Source organism: Plectrocnemia conspersa, unplaced genomic scaffold, assembly GCF_051122295.1.
Source record: "Plectrocnemia conspersa isolate PC_06_02 unplaced genomic scaffold, ASM5112229v1 ptg000009l, whole genome shotgun sequence".
Lineage (NCBI taxonomy): Eukaryota > Metazoa > Arthropoda > Insecta > Trichoptera > Polycentropodidae > Plectrocnemia > Plectrocnemia conspersa.
This window is the reverse complement of record NW_028277173.1, coordinates 7,540,297-7,562,169: the sequence shown is the minus strand read 5'-3', so window position 1 is coordinate 7,562,169 and position 21,873 is coordinate 7,540,297. Positions and strand designations below refer to the sequence as shown.

The following is a 21,873-nucleotide window of genomic DNA, read 5'->3' as shown; positions in this document are numbered from 1 at the left end:
ACAAGAGGAAAAAAACGTCCTTGTTTGAGTCCCAATATAGTAGACGAAGGAGACTACTTCAAAATTGAAAAATTAATTTTACGATGCATTGAAAATAGTGGGAAAAATTGACCGAGCTTATAATTTAAATGTTAAAATGGCAATACAGCGGTATCCAGAAATCGTAAAAAATACAGCGTTGACCGATACAGCATTGCCGTCAACCCAAGTATCCGTAGAGCGGTTATTTTTCGCTCTTAAAATTTTCAATTCTGATTTGGGAGCTTCTTCGAATATAGATTTAATAGAAGCAGTGTTGTTTTTATGAAAAAATCAAATAAATAATTAATAAATTTCTTGTTTTTTTTTATGCATATAACAAGAAAAAATTACCTATTAGCAAAGGTAGGAAAACCACTTGATAAAATAAAAAATTTTTGAGTCGGAGTGGAGTCGTGTTGTTGGTAAATATTGGAATCGGAGTCGTGTTTTTTTTTAACGACTCCACAGCCCTGGTTAGTATTTCATATACATATATAACTATGTGATATTAACGAATAAGATTTTATTAAAAAAAATTACATCGCTATGTTTGTTTTATTTTAAGGTCTATTCCCTTCCCTTGAATATAATATAAGTATCACAGTGTAACCTAAATATAATAAGTCATTCTTTATTATATCAGCTGTGTTTTACATCAATACTTTGAGTAATTATGAAATATTTTTTTATATTTATTATATTATTTAGTAAGATAAAAAAACATTTTTAAAAAAATGGTCGTACATGGTTTCCATATGTAACGTTAGGACCAAATGTGATATAAAAAAAAAAATATTCTGCCAGTGGCCGTCTTTGACTGTCTGCTGTGTCGTATTGGTACTCTAGTTACATTTAAATTATATTATTTTTTTCAATTTATTATCTTCGTAAAGCTTCTAATGTATTATTTTTGTAAACTTCATATGTCAAAGTTTTATTATATAAGAGCAATGTTTTAACTTTAGTTCTGTAATTGTCCATTTTACGCCAATATCATCCCAATGTTCTTGTTTTTTCCGATGATTCTAATTAGAACTACAAAACAAACGTCAATATTGACATAACCTAAAAATTGCAGTTACAAAATGGGGGGCGATCATCACGACCACCATCACCAACAAAAAGTAGTCGTGCCAGATTATAAGATTTATAAAATTGAAGATTGTCCAGAACTGGTGAAGGTTAAGGACAAGTTGGCCGCGAAGGGTTTATCCGATCCCTGGTTAAGGTATTGTTTATATTTATTTGCAGCACCCCGATTTTGGTTCATAAAATTAACATCGATTTTATTACAGAAATGATGTTTGGAGGTTCCATTCATCAAACTGGAAAGGCAAGGGGCACAACGTTAGAACTTTTTTGACCACAGGCATGTTCACTGGAATTGCCATGTTCGGTTTGACGCTCGCTTTCGAAGCTTGGGCAAAGCCGTACGACCACCCTCATCATGAACACGATGATGATCACCATTGAATTTTGTTCTTAACTATGTTATAGCTGTATAGAAAATACACATTAATTTAAATCAAGCTTTCTTTATAACAATGTTTTATTGCAAGATGCATTACATTTTATTTAGTTGCTAAAATCAGTTGACATACAAAAATAATATAATCTTTTACATTAACATATTCGTTACCGATGACTTGTTTGCTTGTCTTTCCTTGGGCAAGGACAATAAATGTATATCGTTTTATAGAGGGGTCTTATACAAGATTTATTAATCATATAAAAAAATTTACATATTTTAATTATTTGTAATGACAATGAAATTATTTCACAATTTTCCTAGGTATTTTTTCCAAATGTTACTTCAACTAATTATACATTTAATACAAAAAACAAAATATATTTTTCTGTTGTTCTTTTTTGCGTTACGTAAATAATTAATTTATGATATAAAAGGATTTTCCTTCATGATAATATTCGAAATTTTAAATGCATCCAGATGCGCAACTTTAAATTCTACAAAATATTTGTCGAATTTTATCATAGAAGCAAACTTATTTAGTATTCTAATGTATTATTTACATAATATTACGCAAAGGAACCAAAAAGTTAGTACATCTGAGCACAAAATTGTAAATATTTCGATCACATAGTATTAAATTGTTTAAAACTTGTCGTTGCTTGGATTCTAGCTACGAAAATTGAGTATACTGTTTCACAAAAAGTGTTTAGTTATTTTTTATCTTTTATCGTGAAAAACAAATGGAAGAAGTCATTTTTGGAGGAAAGGTGTGAAGATTCTGTATCTGAGATAAGATAATATGAATGTGATGAAATAGAATATGACTTCAAAATATTGTTAATTTGAAAATAATCAAAGCAACATGCGCAAATCACAGATTGAGAACCATTGAATATGTAATATATTTACATATGTAAAAATATAAGGACAAAATCATTTCCAAAAGTTTCAACCGTTTTTCAAAAACAATACATACATTTCTTTTTAGTTTTTTTTTATAATTTACAGCTGTAACGAATGTGTTAATTTATTTACGAAGAAACCCTCGGCTTCATTTCATCATAACACGGTCTTAAGAAGATGTAGTTTTTCTTAGCAGGATTGTTGAACTCGTGTCCCTGAAAATTAAATTTGATATTATTTATTATGCTCAAATGCAGCTTTACATGTATTAAATCAATACTGGTATTAGCACATATTACAGTCGATCTGTGTACAAATTTAAAATGACATGTGCAAGATCACTGGACACATGTAATAAATAACCAAACAAAAACACGAGATAAAACATCATCTAGGGACACCCAAGAATTTGAAGAGCGACTAAACTCACAACGGCCACACATACTTTCGAAAACCATAGCGTTAATTACCGTAACAAAAAACTACTTAACACATTGCATACTGGGAATTATTCTTAACCGTTCGAGTGCTATGCAGCGCTATCGCACTGCAAGAGTCGCGAAAATTGCGACGCAGTGCTTAGGCGCTGCGTTCGTTATTGTGCGTTTGTCGGTCCTTGAGAGAGCATGTGTTTCATTTGAGTGCAGTTGTCGCGTGTTTTGATAACTATAATTAGAACACCAGTAGTTATGCATCGCTTATGAAGTGCTGTGCAGCTATTTAGATTAAAGCTCATTCATTAAAATTATGTTTTGAAGAAGATAATCAAAGTTAATTCAAGATCTAGTAAAAAGAGTGGGGAAATTCGTGGCACTATTATCAGCCACTCACTAAAAATAGTAGAAGTGAGCATGAAATTGAACAATAAGTATTTTCTTTAAATTTTCGTTCACAGGAAATGGTTCTAAATTAGGAAAATCCACGTTTTTAAACGTATGGGTTTGATTCAATGATAAAAATTTAAAAACTTGGTTTGGATGATAATTGAGGGACAATGCATTATACTTCTCAAAACATTTCTATGAGAACTCATGAGTCATATTTTAATGTTCTTAGATATTTAAGCAGAAAGTAACCATAGTACATCAGCCAAATTTTCTTTGTATATTTGTTTATGTGTGGTTATATTAGGATTTGATTGTAATTAACTTTATTTTTTAAAGTCCGAATGATTTGTTAGATATTTATGTTTCTACCTTTGACCAATCATAACTGACGGCATATGCAAATATGTGTCCATTGCTGTTTATTGCGCATTTCGTGATGCTCTGATCCATTTGCTCGAAGGCCTTCAGCTTTGTGCGGGAATCTTTGTCCCAGAATGAAAAGGTTCCATCAGAGCCGACGGTAGCTAAAGTGCCATGTTCGGGATGGAATGCTATATCGTTAACTGCAAATATTTCCTATAAAAATATATTAAAAAAATGTTCACAATAGAAGGTATTAAATTAAATACATTATTGTCACGCTACACACTTGAATGCCGTTTTGCGGACCATTGGAAGATCTATGACACTTGAATGTGAAATTATCTTTAGGGCTTTGTGAATTGACGTAATTAATGGCAACCCTTCCTTCTACACTTCCTAATGCAAAGCCTAAAATTATAAGAATATCATAAGTTAATATTTTATAAAAAGTACTAAAACAATCTTGTCAAACCTGTAGGTTGTTTAGTTGTTTTATCCTTAAATATGGCGACGGTTCTGTGTTGATACTTGAGCGGAGAATCTATTCGTCTAAATTCTTGAGGTTTACCTTCTAGCATGTAAATTGTTATACCTCGACCGGCCGTACAAACAACAGCCATCGGATAATCCTGTGAATAAAATAGCATGAATAATAAAGTGAGATAGTAACATTTAAATAGCCAATTGAAATTTACCGCATCGGCACAATAGCCTCGCTCTTGGAGATTAATCGTTAACATGGGATGCGGTGTTCTAGTATCCCAAAACTGTAAGTTAAATTATTTGTAAAAAAATCCTCGTTATGAATATGATACGTAGCAATAAATACGATACCTTTAAAGTTTTATCCCAAGATGCAGTCATGAGACAAGTGTAATTTGGAGCTTTGATCCAATTGCAAGTTTTCACTGGAGCATCATGGGCAGCGACCTAATATAAATTATATGTATATGTATATTTATATACAAAATTAGAAGACGGGTAATAAAATATAATACCTGCATAGTCTGATTGGATGCTAAATCCCAACATTTGACTTGTTTATCGACAGAAGCGACAAATACTTTTGTACCGTCCTATAATAAAAAATATTTTATTTTATAAATAAACAACAAAAAGCACATATGAGTTTGGAAGAAGACAACTCAATATCCAATATTGCATATTTTGACTCCCAAGTAAGGATAATTTATATTATGACTCGACCATAAAACAAAAACCCATTGTGAATATCAAACAAAGGCATTTGTTAGAATAAAGTAAATAAACGCTCATGCAAAACAGTGATTAGTAGAAGCTATTGAGTACCAAACCTTTTTTTGTATAAATCAATATAATTCACATTTAAAATGCCTACAATTCATATTGTTTCTATTATTTATCCAGTTTAAGATATAGATATTTAATTATTACACTAATTTTTAAATGTTTATTCAAATAATCTATAAATATGGATTAAATCTTCGTTCAAACCGACTACAAATACATTTTAAATTTAATACATACGTCATGCCAGCACGCGTCTAGAACAGGACCTCCCATAGTTTGCATAGATTTTGGGTTTGCTTTGCCCGTCATTTCTACGTCCCAGCATCTAACCTTTTATAGCATTTTATCATGTTATATTATATAGAAATTGATTTCTTTCATGTTATAAATTAATAATTATACACATACTTGACTGTCCCAACTGCCGGCGATCAGTAAATTTTGTGAAACGGACGCGGGAGAGAAGCATAATGCCGATATTGAATCTTCAGGTGGCGCAGTTACTTCGTAGTCTTTATTAGGATTATGCGCAGTCTTTTGGGTAGTTAAGGCAAACGCACCCGTTCCGATCGTGTTTTGCGAGAACATGATCGAGCTGAAGTAAAAAATATAACATCAAATAAAAGCGTCAGCAAAAAAGTTGGTTCAATCATATAAATACTCACAATAATACAAATCAAATATGGAATAAATATTTATAGTTAAGTTTATTGTAAGTTAAGATAAAAATTAACAACGTTTCAGTAAAGAGTCATGTTTTTATTTCTTGTACTAATTAAAAGAGCGGCAACAAACACTGACGTTTGAGGTTATGCATTGCCAGACGTTGTTAAGATATTTTTTAAATAGGACTTAACAGACATTTTGTTGGTCATATAATGTTGATAATAAATTATACTAAGATGTAATATACACACAAAATATTATAATAATAGTCTATATTAAAAAAATAACTTTATTGTTGCAAATTATGAATGCATTAGAATGATAAACAATTATGTCATAAAGGAGCCCAAAATATTTTTTGACGTCCGATCCGCATAATGCATGCGTTCATGAACGACGTTTTATGGTATTAAAAATAAAATAAATTCTCTAATCACAAAGGAAAGAAATATATAGAGGCCGCGACGCATACAAAAATTGTGCAGAGAAAAATCAATTAATCTAGTACCGCGGTCAGACCAACTTCATAAAATATAGCTTCCTGTTCTGCATTCTCGTATAAAAGCAATACAAAACAGCAGAACAAAAGTTACACTATGCAATTATTTGTATTATTTTAAGAATTAGTTATTAAAAGTGACACGTATCAACTAAGGCTGCACATTTCATACTTCGCACTTATATTTAATATCAAATTAAATATAAACGATGAAAATAATATTTTATTAGTAAATATTTTTGTCATATATTATGGTTATTAATATTATACATATTTTCTTTAGAACCAGACTGACGAAAAATATGGGTCGAAAATATTTTACATCTTTCATGGAAGCCTCATTCATTTTATATTCAACCTCAACGTTGGCGCAGAAAAGAATAACAAAATTACTGTAGTGATAAATAATAATTGGTGATAAAAGTAAATTATTAAAGGAAAATATAAATTAACTGTTAAACTTCACAAGGTCATTTTCGTCCGTCGGCGATCCAGAATACGCAACCATTATTTAATATAGGTCGCTGCCTCTATATATTTTTTTATTTTATGATCGGAACGTTCCGAACTCAATACATACTTAAACACACAAAAATTTTGCCCTAGATGTATAAATTACGTTACATTTTTGACACACACATATGTAAAAACATTTATTTCTTCTATAAACGATCGTCGATAACGTTTCTTTTATACTGATAATTGACAAATTTGTATTTTAAAAAAAATAAAAGTTTTAACATAATATAAATGTATATTTATTATTTATTTAAAAAGTATAAATTTAATTCTAAAAGCATTTTTGAACAAACCCCTTTTTCAGTGTTGCCAGTGTAAACTATATGTCAAAAGTGACATTTGCAACCCTTGCCCCTATTGTGCGTGTTTTAAAATAAATCTATATAAATCTTACCTGGATTCGTTTTATAATACAAACATCAAGATGGGTATCTTTCAATCTTCATCCATGGAGGATAACTTCAAGAAAAACCAAGATTTCATACAGTCTATCAGCAAAATAAAAGTATGCAATCTAATCGCGCTTTTAATCTCACGTATTTTAATTACATTTTCCTAATACACACTTAATTTAATAACAACAATTAGTTTTATGCATTTTACTTCTGCTTTAATATCAACTATGTTTGTATTGAGCGATAATATATTTTATAACCTATTTCGTTTGTTTTTATATAATATATTTTTGCTTATTTTTATGCGTTCTATTTATTACTTATAGATGGAACGTCACATCCAAATGATGTTTCAATTGCGTGAAAGAAATCTCGCAATGGAAGTCGCTAAACAACGAGAATATTGCAATTGGGTTATGTTTTTTTACGGTTCTGCAGCTGTTGGTTTATTTACAGGGTAAGACCATAGTTGAAAATTGATTCATTGTTACATTATGACGTAATGTAATATTAATACTATTATTGTTTAGGTTTCGGCGGACTAAGAGACCATATTTACTGGCTCCGCTGTTACCGCTCACGTTTTATACGGCATACCAAATAGATTTTGCTTACGGGAATAAAATATCGAGGATTCAACGTATGTATTATAATTTTGAGAATACTGTATATCAAAAGTACTTCTTCATGTTGTATTTGTTTTGTGATCTTAGAAGAAGCAGAGAATATAATTCAGTTTGAACCTGAAATATTGGAATATCCGTGCGGATTACCGACTGCTTCGGCAATCGATCAAGCTCGCCTTGATGTCGAAGAGAAGAAAAAGTTACATCCTTCTTCTACGGGTCTTTAAACACATTGATTTTAAATTTTATGTTACTGTTATTGTAATATTAATCATATCTTTTACATTAATTATTTGGATTTAATATTTTTATTTGTAAGTTAAGAATTATATTCATACAAGTTTATATTTTATTATTAATATATTATTTATGGTATCAATACCGTATATTTTTTAATATTATTTGAAGTTATGTTAATATTTAATACTGAAATTATTAAATAAATATGAAATGAAATTAATAATGATATATTCTAATCGTTGTGATATAAGATCAAATAATTTGTGAGTGTGAAGTGATTTTTCCATAGCACAAGTTAAATACAATAAAATGGGGTGGCTTTGGTTATTGAGGTGTCATTGGTCCAGATGCTCAAAATTATTTTATGAACAACTGACAAATAAACTAAAATTTGCCTATATTCATATCATAGTTGTTGATATAGTATATACTTTGGACCAAAAATATTATGACTAATGTAGCCCCATTATTTAATATAAACCTGCTTAATAATTACTATTTAAGTGCATTTATATTATATATTAGAATAATAATGCTTTATTTTCTATATAAACAGATTGCTGTAGCATTTAGAAATATTCCATTTAATATAAAACATTATTTACACAACACAACATCGTTATTTTGCTCAATAAAATATTATATTATCATAATGCTGCAATTTGATAAAATTATTTTTATATTATAATTCGCAGCTTTAGATTGTTGTACTTTATATGGGTTATGTTTATAGAGATTTTATTTTTATTAAATTACTTTTAAGTCTTAATAGAATGTACTTTATTTTTGACCAAATTTGGTGCCAAAATTGTATGGATTTTGTTTTTAGAATGATTCAATGTTATTTACACTATAAACTAGACAGTTAATCAAAATACATGTCAACAGTATTATTATAATGTTTTTTTTAAATAAATGCTATGTGAATATTTTATGAAAAGCTACTTTATATAATTTAACTTAATTTTTATTCTTAGATATAAGATGGAGTTTATACTTGATGCAATGTTTATTGTATACTCTGTTTACTCATAATTGATTAAAAATATTTATAGAATTTGCATTGTAATAATATTTTTATAATAGTGTGATTCTAGTTCACATTATGAAAGAAATACTAGTTGATAAATGTTAAAATAAGGTTAATTACTCTTATGGAAAAAAGATTTAGCACATTTTTAGTGCTGATTGTTGAATACATATTCAATTAAAAATTGTTAAATTTGTTATTTGAAAGTTGTTTGTATAATGCAATGTAACTGCTGTTATTGGAACTGAATTTTTACTGCATTTTGATCTCAGTATTACTTGTTAATGATGATAGATATTTTTTAAACGTTTTTACCATGTATGTGTACTTATTTTTGAATATGACGTTTCTTGTTTAAGAAAGTGTTCATTATGAATCGCCTTATGATTAAAAATAAATAAATAAAATTAAATAACCTTAATAAATGTTCCAAAACAGTTGTCCGAATACTTTTAAGTATTTTATTAATAACTTTTCATTACTTCTAGATTAGAATTTTACAGTTCAGTCACAATTTATATGCCATATTTACTATTAGCATTGTTATTGATTCTAGAAACTTTTACCTTACTTAGGTTTTCGTCTACTGTCTTCAAAACTTATGTCTTACCAGTAATCTACTATTCTGTAACATGTTACATTCTTTACCACGTGTGGGGTGTAATTATATTGAATAAACATATTTATTAAATATTTTGTTTTATCGTGGAACCAGTTATTATAATAATAAATTTACATAGAGTTTGCTTTATAATCGAAAAATGGGCCAAATTTGTGATTTAAGTTTAGATCTCTTGGCAAAAAGAGCCATATTATTATAAATATGATTAAAAATCCTCAAATTCTCTACTTATGAATACACTGGGATCTTAATTAAAAAATTTAATATCTGTATTTTTTTTTCAAACAATATCAAAAAATAATTTTTGTCCTATCATTAGCACCTGCTAAATTTATACTCTCTTATTTTTTGGATTAGTCTGCTTGTATATAAAATTATCACAAGCAAAGCATTTAATAAGCCTTTACGTTTAGCTCTGAATTGAAACGTTGTGCCTAACAATGCGTCTCAAAAATCATATATAATTTGAATCTAGTTATGACAGAATTTAAAAGGAATCAGGAAGATTTTCAATATTTGCATAAACCGACAGTTACCTGCATTGCCAATAGATTAATTTAAATCAATATTTTATATTTAATATTTCTAGACCAAGTGATTTCATGACGTTAAAAATTTGTTGTATATAATATCGCAACACTCGAAAGAGGTGTACCACAAGGATCTTATCTTGATCCACTGCTGTTTTTAGTTTATTAATTGCATTAACACAGCAGTTGTCTTAAAGGGGTTTTCGTTATTCTATGATGAGTAAATAAGCATTATTTAAAAAATAAAATAGCATAAATCTGAACATCATGATGATATCTACAATGCGTCATTATGGCTAATATACAAACAATAATAAACATAAAATACAGTTATGGTGCACACCTAAAATAGTTAAGGGGCATTGTCCCACATTTTTTTCAGCTTTCGTAGCCTTCGCCCGAAACATCCTTGTGTTTAGCAAGCTCGTTAAGAAGCTGGATGAGGAGTGTTCTAAGGCGCCGACGTCCTGGCCGCAACGGGTAAGAATAAGGAACGCGATCGCGACTTTCTAGGCTCTAAGGCAATCTAAAGCTGACCGACGGGTTGTTGACACCGCCCCTTAGCACCTTTAAAAATGCTTCATCGAGTAGACGCTATGTCAAGAATGCATAGCATCTATTCGTCTAAATGAATTGTATTCCAACGGTCATAGCAAAAAGGCACTAGGTACAAATACGGATATGACCCGTACTCTCTCTTGTAGATACATATATCTTACCCGTACTCCATCTTGTAGATATAGCAAAGAAGGTCGGTACCAAATATTTACGCCGTACAAGTGCACTATATCTAAAAAATATCAAACTAGGAATTGAGCATACTACCTTTCGTAACATAACAAGGCTTTGCTCTTAAAATTAATAATTTAAAAAATAATTGTTAAATCAGAATTACATTTATAGATTAAGAGAGATTTATAAAAAAATGCATTCAAAAGAAAATTATTTTTTGTGTAACACAAGGTTTACAATACTTTAATAATTTATAATAAATATCATTCAATGCTAACAAGTTTTTTTATATAATATATAATATGACACTCATTGCGACAGACAACCAAACTTGCGATATTTGGAAACCATATTGGGACGACACCAGGAAACGCTATTTAAAATGTCTAGTCTAAATTGTCGACGAAACCATAGAATCGTTCAGTTATTGACCAGAAAGGTTTACGAGGGTGGCACGTGATGCCTGTGTATAATATTACATCTAGAAAAAAAACGCGACAGTGATTCTTATTAGTGGCACGCGATCGAATAATTTAATATTAAAATATTTTAACAGTTATCTAATAGCTCCTCAGTAAAAAATAAAATGTTTACAAATAAAGGTGATGATTTAATTTAGAATGAATTAGAATTAGTTCTATACGGATTTGTCGGGTTATTTTGATCGTTGCTTGTAATTATATGAGATTTGGAATGCTTCAAAGCCGCATAGCTATGTAAACATAGGCTATAGCTTTTACAATTTAAAATTGCTTATGAACTTATAAATTACTTAATAATGCATGATGATTTTGAAATACCAAACTGGAAATATAAGTGAAGATTTTTTCCGTCTTGGTTGGTAAATGTGTTATTTATTTTTAATATAATGACGTTAGTTCAGTAAATTATTCAATGAACAAACATTGCCGAGTTAGTTAATTCTCTATTAAATCGCGTCCATCACAAATTACACTCGAACTTACGAGACGGGACTCTCGAGGACTCGACTCAGCTGACCACAAAATTTTCACAACAGTAAGGGTTTACGTCTTTTCCTTATTCGACATCGCCACCCGATATTGATATGAGTTGTTCGAAACTTTATATAAAATGCAATTAAAATGGAACAGTAAAAATATGATTTTTGATGTAACATTAAATAAAAATATCCGTATATACCTTAAAAGTCAATTCGTTGTTTGCTATCTTTTTCTACATTATTTTTGTGAAAGCGAATTTTTTCTCAACGCAGAAACAAAAACAAAATATAAGAAGAAGTTGAATTTCACTGACAATATCAGAATATTACTTCAAATTAAATTTTTAAAGAGTAATTTAACAAAAGAGGATGCTGAATTCTTCACGTAAATTAATTATATTTTTGTAATTATTAATTAAATTATTGACTATTTTCTGATCTGTTCGTTTTATTTATGATGAAAAATTTTTTACGCGTTTAAAGGCTTCGGCATTTAAAAAAAATTGGAAGCGCTGTTTTAAATGATATAGTTAAAGATGTAGAAAAATTAAACGACTTTAATTATTTTCTCGAAAAATTATAAAAAATTCAATACATATGTACTCTGTAAAGCCATGAAGGAAAAACAAATTACAGTTATTATAATTGACAGATTAGTACGACAAACGAATGTAATAAAACATTTACATGTAAGTGGAAAAGCACATAGCGAAGAAGCATAAGATAATACGTATGACATTTATATTGTTTGAGTAGATTTTCAATATTAAATATGCATGACATGTAAATAAATAATAACATTTTTGGAGTGTACTGGTAGCTACATATTTTTATATCATTACTAAATATGAACAACTACAATCGTACATGGTTTTTAATTAATAACATAAAATTATTTAAAAGGTCGTGCAATCGTGCGAAAATGAAGTTCGTTTTTGTGTTATAAATTTAAATTTATGCGAGATGTAGGGTAGGGCTAGTATAAGTGGTTGAAATTTATCCAGGTGGCTAAGACTGCGACGAGGGGAGTTAGGGTAATTTAAAAATAATACTTTGAACATATGTTACTTTTAAAATATTTATTCTACTCCTACTTTAATTTATTATATACAATTTAAAGTGCTTAATACTATGTCATCCCTTAATTTAAATGTCAATATTAAAGTATTCTCCCCTTTTGAAGTTAGCACTTTTAGCGTTTCGATTAAATGAAATAGCGCGCTGCTCATCCCGCCGCCCGTTCTCAATTTATGAATGATCGTGAAAAGTGCATCAGGTGAGAGAGCGTGTATGTCGGGCTCTTTATGCGTCGCATTTAGTATTGCAAGCCGCACACCTTCAACCGTTACCCAGTCAACCGCTAAACTCAGCGGCGTACAGTCGCGTTCACCTGTCCGTTTATCACCTGTGTGTATTACGAACGCGCCGGTTAAGAAAAATAGTGTGTTACGCGATCGATCGCGCCAACTCCCGTGTGAACTCACTCCGTGCAAGTGCGATTTAATTCCCAGGTGTTTTTATTTTATTTTTAATTTTCGTTTTACTTACCTTTCCCAACGTGGTCCGGCATTGTTTACAATGCGATGGAGCAATCTGTCACACGGCGAGGCGCAATTTTGTGATAACAATAAGCGTAAATAAATAACGAAGAGCGCGCTCGCGAGCACCGTTTATCAGCCGGCTGAAAATGCGCGCGCTTGATAGCCGATGACTTCAAAATTTAAAAAGCAAAAAAGTGACAGATGAGACAAACTACCCACATACGGATTTAACCTGAAAAGAATGTATCTGACGTCAATTGTTTAATTTTTTCACTATGCGTTTTTTGCGCGTCATTATGGACTTTTTATTGGCGTATCGTGTAATGGTTCATTATGCAAATTGACGTTTGTATAAGAACAATAATTGTTATGAATAATAATAACTATTGAAGAAAAAATCGACGTGCAAATTCTGTATAGATTGAATGATCCATAATCTGCTAAAGAACTTTTAAATGATGTTATTTTTCTCTTTGTCGGCTTAAGGTCACCTTGTTTCAAAAGCACGTTTGATGATTTAATATGCATCATAAATCGTAATATATTATATTTAGCTTAACTTGTCGTGATTTGATATAATTTCTCGTGGGTAAATCGTAATTGGTAAATACTATGAGTCATTGATCTGATATACAAATGAGCAATACAAGATAGTTCTACCAACACTATTAATCGATTTTTCCCTATTCTCCCCTTATTTTTTAACACGGAGCTTCTAAAATTATAAAATTAATATGTTTGGAGATAATCATAAAACATTTAATACTATATTTAATTACATCAATTACTTTTTAAAAGACGATGGAGAAATAAATATATATATTTCATAAATGATTTTTTATTTAATTCTCACTTTAAAAGAAAAAGATTTTTTATGGCCAAAATTTGGCCATAGATATATTAACAAAAAAATACAAAGATAAATATATATAATGGTGAGAACTCACACTATTTACATTTATTACAATATTTGTGTATCTGAAATACTAAGTTGTGAAAGGTCGCAAGAACTAGATAGATTTCTGAAAATTAAAATGTGTCAATGTACTTCAATTTTTAATATATTTTTTAGTTAATAAATATGTTATACAAAATCAGAATGGCTAACAAACTTAGTTGAGAGATCAAGTGTCAATTTTTAAGTTTTATGGAGATCTGAATTAAACTACGGCTCTAATCATTTCTACAAAATTCGTAATATTCCATATATATTTGAGTAAAAAAAAAATTCAAACATTTGATATTTTTAGTTTATGCTTCAAAATTTTTAGTGAAGTTGCGATTTTATTTTATTTTTAAATAGCCGCCATGTTGAAACAAAATGACAGATCAATATGTATAAAAAACTTAGTTGAGATATTTATGGCAATTTAACTATGGCAGTTATCAGTTATTACACTCCATACATACTTATACAACGACAAATAATATTTTTAAAACCGTCATTTTAAAACAATTTTAGTTAGCCTAATCAACCAAATTATTTGTTAAAAGTCCATTAAAAAGAAGGGGGATTAGTCTGACTCATAAATTTAGATAAGGTTCTTCCAAAATCAAATAATAAAAAAGTTTTAGACAAATCAAATTTGATTTCTTTTTTCAATGAATTCTATTTCATCTAATAGCAATAAATTTATTTTGATCTACCCACAAAACAATTATATCACATTTTAAGAATTTAGCAAATGGTACTTTCGGTCTTCATTTAGGTTTAGGAAACATTTGCTTAAAAATCGTAGTGGATCGACAATGAGGTCAATTAGTTTCAGGAATGATATGTTGTTGTGGCAAGAAACTTAATTAAACATTAAGACGTGTTTGTACAAATATATATGATAAAAATATGTTTTGACCTTTTGAAGAAAATCTTTTTTGTCATAAAGTAGCAAAGTGTCATTGTATTTTGGTATTATATATTATAGTAGAAAATTATGCAGCAAATCCATCCATTTTGCATAAAATGTTAAATAATCTGAAATTAATTTTAAATATTTTATATTGCTACAATTATTTTTAACATAGTTATAATTTTTTAATTGTTTCCATGATTACGAAAATTTCGCACAAAATATGTCGCAACAGTGGCTAATTTTTATTTTTATCTGTAGCAAAGAAAGGGCTAGCTCGTACCTATTATTATTTATTAAAGAAATTATATTACGATGTTAAAATATATATAAAATGGCATGGAATCATTGTTTTTTCAGGACCCAGGTTCGCTCTCGGAGGCCCTGCATATAAGGATCGTGATAGATGAATAATGTTATATTGTATTGTTGAGTCATACTTAATTACTAATTTAGTATGTATGTTCTTGAAATTATTTGTTGACTCATCTTATCCTTATGCAGACCCTAAAGTTCCTTTTTGTTCTTTGTACGTATACGTTCGACCGACATTGACTCTTACCTTTTCAATGATGACCAAATTTGGATGCAAGGTGCTTCGAAGCTTTTCGAGCATATCTTTTCATTGAAATAATTGAACTCTCACAGTATCACATTAAATTTTATGTTTTTATGAAGATTCATTGCAGTTTCTACAATACATCATCCGACGTTAAATAAATTACCAGCTCACGCGTCATACTTGCATATCTATCCGCAAAAGCCGTCCGTATCTGTTGCAGCATACCTCAGGTGAAACCGAGTTGACGCCAGTCGAACTGGTCACTTGTTATTAAATAGGTGCATAATTGCAGCATGGAATACTTTATCGCCATTAGTGTTGAATTTCCGAGGGTCTTTGAACCTTTTGATCAATCGATCTGTTCGCTTGTTGTCGACTAATGATCATGCAAACACGTGTGATCATGCAAATAAGGCCAAAAGCTGGTCGAATCCTCGGGAGGTCAGCGATGCGTAACGCCCAGACCGGTACGCGGTATGAGGTTGGCGAGTTTGACCTCAAGTGCCTAGTAACCTACTGACTGCTTGAAGACGTGCCTTTTTAACAATAACAATGGGGTCCTTAGATGTGTGTAAAGTACTTTGTTTTTTTTTGCAATACTGCAATGCATTAAAACTTTCAATACTATTCAAGCTATACTTACAATCTTAGTAAAGCTCAATAGTTTCCAATTTGTTAATTTACATAATACCAATTTATAGAAATATGTAAACAAATATTTTTATAGTATGATTCTAAATACATATCGGATGTTCTGACAATAGTATTTTTAGAACTATTATGATTTCATCTTAAATTCAGATGGATAACCGTGAGCATTCTGGGGTCATTATTTATCGTTCCGTTATAGACGAAATAACATTTCGATTCGAGTAATCGTCGAATACATTATTGAAACATCCGAACGATTCGATCCACTTGCGACGTTCTTGGTACAGCAATCTCACGGGAATGTTTTCGGTATACGTTGCAGAAACGTTCATTGTTGATTTTTTTATTGTTAAAAACTCAGCCAGACTCTGTATGTACTTATTAAATTTCATAAAGTATCAATTTGCGAACGGTAATAATTAATATCATATAATTTACTATAAAGAAGTTGCTGTACTTTGGTCGAATTTTGATTATAAAAACTACGTATAATATACGTTACGTTTGTAAAAAGTATTTAAGGTAAGGTAAAGTATTTATTTTTATAAATATAATATATAGCTGTAACCAATATGGAAATAACAAGTATATTGGTATTAATAATTTTACGCATTTCCTAAAAATAAGAACATTTTAAACCATTTTTGCTTAACTGTAATGATTTTATATGATATTCTAAGAACAGAGGATACAAAATCAATTATTAATTTCGTCTTTATCTAGCGGATTATTATAAAAAGTGATTCGTGAGTTAGCTATGCAAAACCCCTTAAGGATCAATGATCCTCAACGCTCAACCAGGGCCGCTAAGAGAGAACCTGAGGCCCTGTGAAAACAATGATTCCGGGCCTCATGGCAAAAATGGAATTTTATATATTTTTTCACATCATAATAAATTACATTGAATAAATAATAATCGATACGAGTTAACCCTTTCTATGTTACAAATAAATATAAAAATAAGCCACCGTTGTGACATATTTTCTGAAATCATATTTTATGAAAAATTATTAAAAATATCTACTCATAGTATTTACCTGATAATAAATCGTGTTTTCTTTGCTGCTCAGTGTTGCCATATTGCGAATTTCTAGTCCAGGTCAAAAGCAATAAAATCGTGCCATCGTGGTGAAAACGCTCGATTATCAAGCGATTATATTAAGACTATTTATAACAATATTACGAGTGAGAAACAAATGAAGCATCTCCTATTGACCAAAATTTGGTTTGAATATACTTTGATTTTCTTATATATTATAAGGCCATAGTAATATCGGTAAGGATAGCTATCATATTTTTAAAACATAGTGTAATATCGAAACGCAGACAAACTATGGAGCAATATGTGAGATGCGATGTCTGTCTGTACTTATTCTTCCGCTCATTTTTTTCCGTGAGATAAGTTGGCTTATTTTGTATTTTTGAATTTACCTAATGAAAGTTCTAAAACTATAATTAGCTTTAGAACTTTTTTAGGTTAGGTTTGGGTTTGAACAGAAAATGGATGTTTCGCAACTGTAAAATTGAGTTTCATAGTCATTTTAGAGCAGCATATTAGCGCCTATAAGTTAAATTATATTTTCCCTAGAAGAAATATATATCTACTAGTAAAAATATAAAATAAACCTTCACTGTAACATTTACAAATCGGATGTAAATAAATAATGATAAGTATATATATATATACATATAGAATTACTACACAATAAAATACGAAAACGTTCTTTGATATATTCATATGTAGGTGTGTTATAATCATACAAATGCATATACAATATTAAACAAGATTTTGTCGTCAAATTTTCTGACAAAATTTTTAATTACATTTTGAGGTCCATTTACCGCTATGTTCGAAGAGCGTGTATGTTTTTTATCCTCCGTCCGTTAAAGGTTAATATAATTAGTCTTTGAATATGTGACAATCTTGTGATATGTAGTATTTTTGAATAAAAGTATGCAGTTATATTTATATGTTTTTTATTATTATATTTTTATCGTTTTTTATTAAGCCATAGAGCAGGGCTCGGCAACCTATGACCCGCGGGTAACCAAGTGACCCGTTTGATGATTTGAAGTGACCCATTTCAGTTCTGCAAATATCATTTTTTTTGCCGAGTTACGATGTCACGTCTAGACCACATATATGGTTGTTAGGACCAAATATATTCACTGACCCGAATAGTCTTTTTAACAGCTTAACGACCGGTATTTATTTGCCGAACTTTGCTTGGTGGCCGGGCGATCTCACGGAAAAATGGCAAACAAATATCTTTTTCAGTAAATTCCCTATAACATGTAAACCAATTAAGATATTGTATTCAAATTTAATATGTAGCTTCCTTATGATTTTTCGCATAAATACCTGTCAAGTACGTCATTTAACCAGTGTTTCTAAACCTGTGGGTCCAATTTGTTTGAAATAATAGTTTCAAAAACAAATTTATATCATTGGCAAACATCTTACAAATACAAAGTAAGTGAGACCCTTCAATAGATTAGTATTAATTACCTGATTCTTTAACAATTTTTAAATTTAAAAATAAAAATTTTGATTTGTTATTTCTGGGCCACCATGTCTGACCATTTGTATGCCCATATTCACGAAATGAATTTACGGTACACTTCACTAAAGATATTTTGCTTATTGCACTTAAATAAATTAAAAGTAACATGTTTGCTTTCAATATATTTTATATTCATCATTTTCATTCTTTCCATAATAATAATTTGGTATTATATAGGTGATATAAACAAAAAACCAAACATAAATTCTCAGAACAGTTTCTTTCTAATTATATTGTATGCTTTGAAAGAAAGGCCAACGCCCATTTCTAAAAGGTTCATTGTTGACAATTTACTACCTGCACTTGCGATAGATGGATTGGCTCTAATCTTAGAAAAGATATTTTCTACTTAATTTTGTATTGGTTATTTACATGATACACAAGTTAGATCAGCCCACAATATTCGCATACACTACAAGGTGTTTAGCAATTCACAAAAATATTATGATAATATTTTCTTTAAGAAATTATTATTAAAAAAAATAGTTTACGATTTTATCTAATGTTATTGTTAATTTATTATTCTTAATCTTATAACACATCTAAGCACTATATTTTTTACCAGCTTAACGCCCGGTGTTTTTTGCCGAACTTTCCTTGGTGGCCGGGAGATTTCGCGGAATAATAGCAAAAAATCACCTTTTTTAGTAAATTCCCTTTAACTTGTAAACCAAATAATATATTTTATCGAAATTTAATTTGTAGCTTCCTTATGATTTTTTGCATAAATATATTGTAATTACGTAATTTAACCAGTGTTTCTAAATCTGTGGGCCGCATAATTAAGTGATGTAACGAAAAAAAACTTGTTTACAAATATAATATTAAATATTTACTATAAATTACAATCAATGTTATTCTAAAAGGGTAAATCGCCACTACCTGTCCCGTCTTATCAGCTTACCTTGTGCATACCTTTTAAGAATTCATCTATTAGGGTATATGACACTTTTTTTATTGTGGAATTCCCAAATTCGGGAACTCCACACAGATAAAAAAATGCATTTTATAATCGAAGTAATGCAGTATATTTAGTCTCCTCTAAACTATCGGTCGAAACGTATCGCGAAAATAGCTCTTCTCTCTGTGATCTTTCGTGATTGTGATTTTGATTTAAAAATTTTATTTTCAATCACGGCAAAATGGACGAAAGAAATTAAACCTTTTTGGAAAATTTTGATGACGCGTTGTCCAACGCCCCCAGTGATTGTGAACATAGTGATGTGTGCGAAAGTAATTCTAATTCAAGTGTACGTGAACATAGACCGCGTGTGACAAATTTGCACTCATCCAGTTCATTTTCTTCATAATGACAAATGTTTTTACACGTATCACTCAGTGTAATTATGAAAATAAATGTGTTCGAAACGGTTGTACGCAGAAAATGGACGCCAAAAAATTTAGTGAGTGCAAATTATTATTTATTATAAATCGTTTATACAAAAAAATTTAGAAGAATTTAAATAAACATGTTATTAATTTAATTATCACATTTTTAAGCTAATGTGGTGTTCAAAAAAAATCGTGCACTAATCAACGTTGTCAAATTTCAAAAATTTCTTTAATGATTATTTAACTATTTTTGTAAATACGCAATTCACTGTTTTTATTATTATTAACTAAATTTTACTATAAATTATGACTTATTAATAACAACAACAATAAATAAAAATATAATATTCAACAATGCAAAAAATATGGTCACTGTAAGTGGGGAGCGGCTTAGAAAACCGTTACCAAACAACACACTAGCCCAAAAATATTAGAATATAACAAACTAAAATAGGCGACGACTCGTTGCATTGCGACGCAGTGGGATAAAACGACTCTTTTTACGAAAAATTAAAGCAAAATATAATTTATTTTATATTTTATATTAGGTAGAAATAGTATACTACCATCTCGCATTATAATATAGGGGTAAACTGTATTGTATCATAGTGTATTTTTAATAAAAGAAGACGCATAACGCAGGACGCATGGGCGAGTCCTCGGCCGCTACAGAAGGTACTCTCAGGACTCGTGGGTGAGTCCTCGGTCGTTAAGCTGTTAATAGTCACATCTTTATTATTTTGCCCCGCAACCGAAAAGGGTTGCCGAGGCCTGCCATGGAGTAAGTAACATATTGATTAATCAGTTACTGTTTGATTAATTTATGATTATAATTAATCAAAAATAACAGATTAGAACTAAATAAATATTTTTTTATAAATGCCAAAAAATGCGTGCAATATCTAAAAACGAGATACATATAATATTATTTAAAAATAACTAGAGATTTGAATTCAATATGTAATTTTACAGAAAATCGAGTTCTTTTGTTTGTGTAGTAAAAATCTTGTTGTAATATTCATTTATATTTTTTCTTATAACTGAAATTGAGTTTTTATTATTTTATCTAGATATAGGCAAACATCTTAAATTGCGTCTTGCCTCAATCTTAAAATTAAAATAATCATTATAACCGTGTTTTTTGTTGTGTTAAAAGTTCAGTGAGTGAAATTCTAGTGATTGATCGGATTACCAAATAATGCCAATCAAAAATGGGTGACGGAGATTCCAGCTATGGTGACTCGCGAAGCATTTCGCATGACAACGCTAGCACGTCTTTGGACTCGGAGAGCTATTCCGGAAGCAGGAAATCCGAGTCCGGAAGTCCCATTCACGCGGACGATCAAAGTCCCGTCAACCAGGACTCGATCAGCCCCACGAACGTGTCCACGTGTTCGACCCTAGAGGATGGAAGCATCAGAATCAAGTTAACTTCGCTTCCTGGCGACATAAGCTCCTTGCCGAGAGATCTGCTTCCGAAAAGGAACCCGTTTATAAGGGTGAGTAACCAGTTTTAATATTTTTTTGTCGGTAAATGTATGCGAAGGCAAAGAAGGACTTCCTGTTCTTGGTTCATTGAACTTCGTCCATTGTGTTTTTTATGTAGAATCAGCATAATGCACACGAGCCAGATGTGAATTAAATAGTGAATTGAAGTTAGATTTTTTCTTCATCAGCATTATTATTCATTCAGTAAAAAATT

At 30.0% G+C, this 21,873-nt stretch overlaps 4 protein-coding genes across 9 annotated transcripts in view; 3 read left to right on the top strand and 1 right to left on the bottom strand.

The window, feature by feature from the left end:
* Positions 1–762: 762 nt before the first annotated feature.
* Positions 763–1,550, top strand: ND-B12 (NADH dehydrogenase [ubiquinone] 1 beta subcomplex subunit 3). 2 transcript variants are annotated; one of them, XM_088193191.1, is made up of 3 exons: positions 763–858; positions 1,100–1,249; positions 1,317–1,550. In XM_088193191.1, the coding sequence occupies exons 2-3, from the start codon at positions 1,107–1,109 to the stop codon at positions 1,492–1,494; spliced, it is 321 nt and encodes a 106-aa protein (XP_088049317.1). In that variant the 5' UTR covers positions 763–858; positions 1,100–1,106; the 3' UTR covers positions 1,495–1,550. The 2 variants fall into 2 exon arrangements, with proteins under 2 accessions (XP_088049317.1, XP_088049318.1); XM_088193192.1 differs by having other exon boundaries at positions 798–866.
* Positions 1,551–1,552: 2 nt separating this feature from the next.
* On the bottom strand, positions 1,553–5,737 carry Rae1 (ribonucleic acid export 1). Its single transcript, XM_088193189.1, has 10 exons — positions 5,520–5,737; positions 5,263–5,449; positions 5,092–5,184; positions 4,584–4,661; positions 4,420–4,515; positions 4,281–4,352; positions 4,058–4,214; positions 3,872–3,993; positions 3,592–3,798; positions 1,553–2,610 (listed from the first exon to the last, which is right to left on the bottom strand). Exons 2-10 carry the CDS (start codon positions 5,440–5,442, stop codon positions 2,524–2,526), a joined length of 1,092 nt encoding a protein of 363 aa, XP_088049315.1. The 5' UTR covers positions 5,443–5,449; positions 5,520–5,737; the 3' UTR covers positions 1,553–2,523.
* Positions 5,738–6,860: 1,123 nt separating this feature from the next.
* On the top strand, positions 6,861–9,520 carry LOC148231770 (plasminogen receptor (KT)). Its single transcript, XM_088192129.1, has 4 exons — positions 6,861–7,043; positions 7,260–7,390; positions 7,464–7,573; positions 7,647–9,520. Exons 1-4 carry the CDS (start codon positions 6,963–6,965, stop codon positions 7,784–7,786), a joined length of 462 nt encoding a protein of 153 aa, XP_088048255.1. The 5' UTR covers positions 6,861–6,962; the 3' UTR covers positions 7,787–9,520.
* Positions 9,521–13,025: 3,505 nt separating this feature from the next.
* The window catches only part of Rhp (GTP-Rho-binding protein rhophilin), a 118,420-nt gene continuing 109,572 nt past the window's right edge, over positions 13,026–21,873 (top strand). For 2 of the 5 annotated variants that reach the window (XM_088193183.1, XM_088193179.1), the window contains exons 1-2: positions 13,026–13,185; positions 21,328–21,670. In XM_088193183.1, the coding sequence (XP_088049309.1) occupies positions 21,383–21,670 (288 nt within the window). In that variant the 5' untranslated portion in view covers positions 13,026–13,185; positions 21,328–21,382. Of the gene's footprint in view, positions 13,186–21,241; positions 21,671–21,873 lie in introns of all 5 variants that reach the window. The other 3 variants (XM_088193184.1, XM_088193181.1, XM_088193182.1) reach the window with 2 other exon arrangements.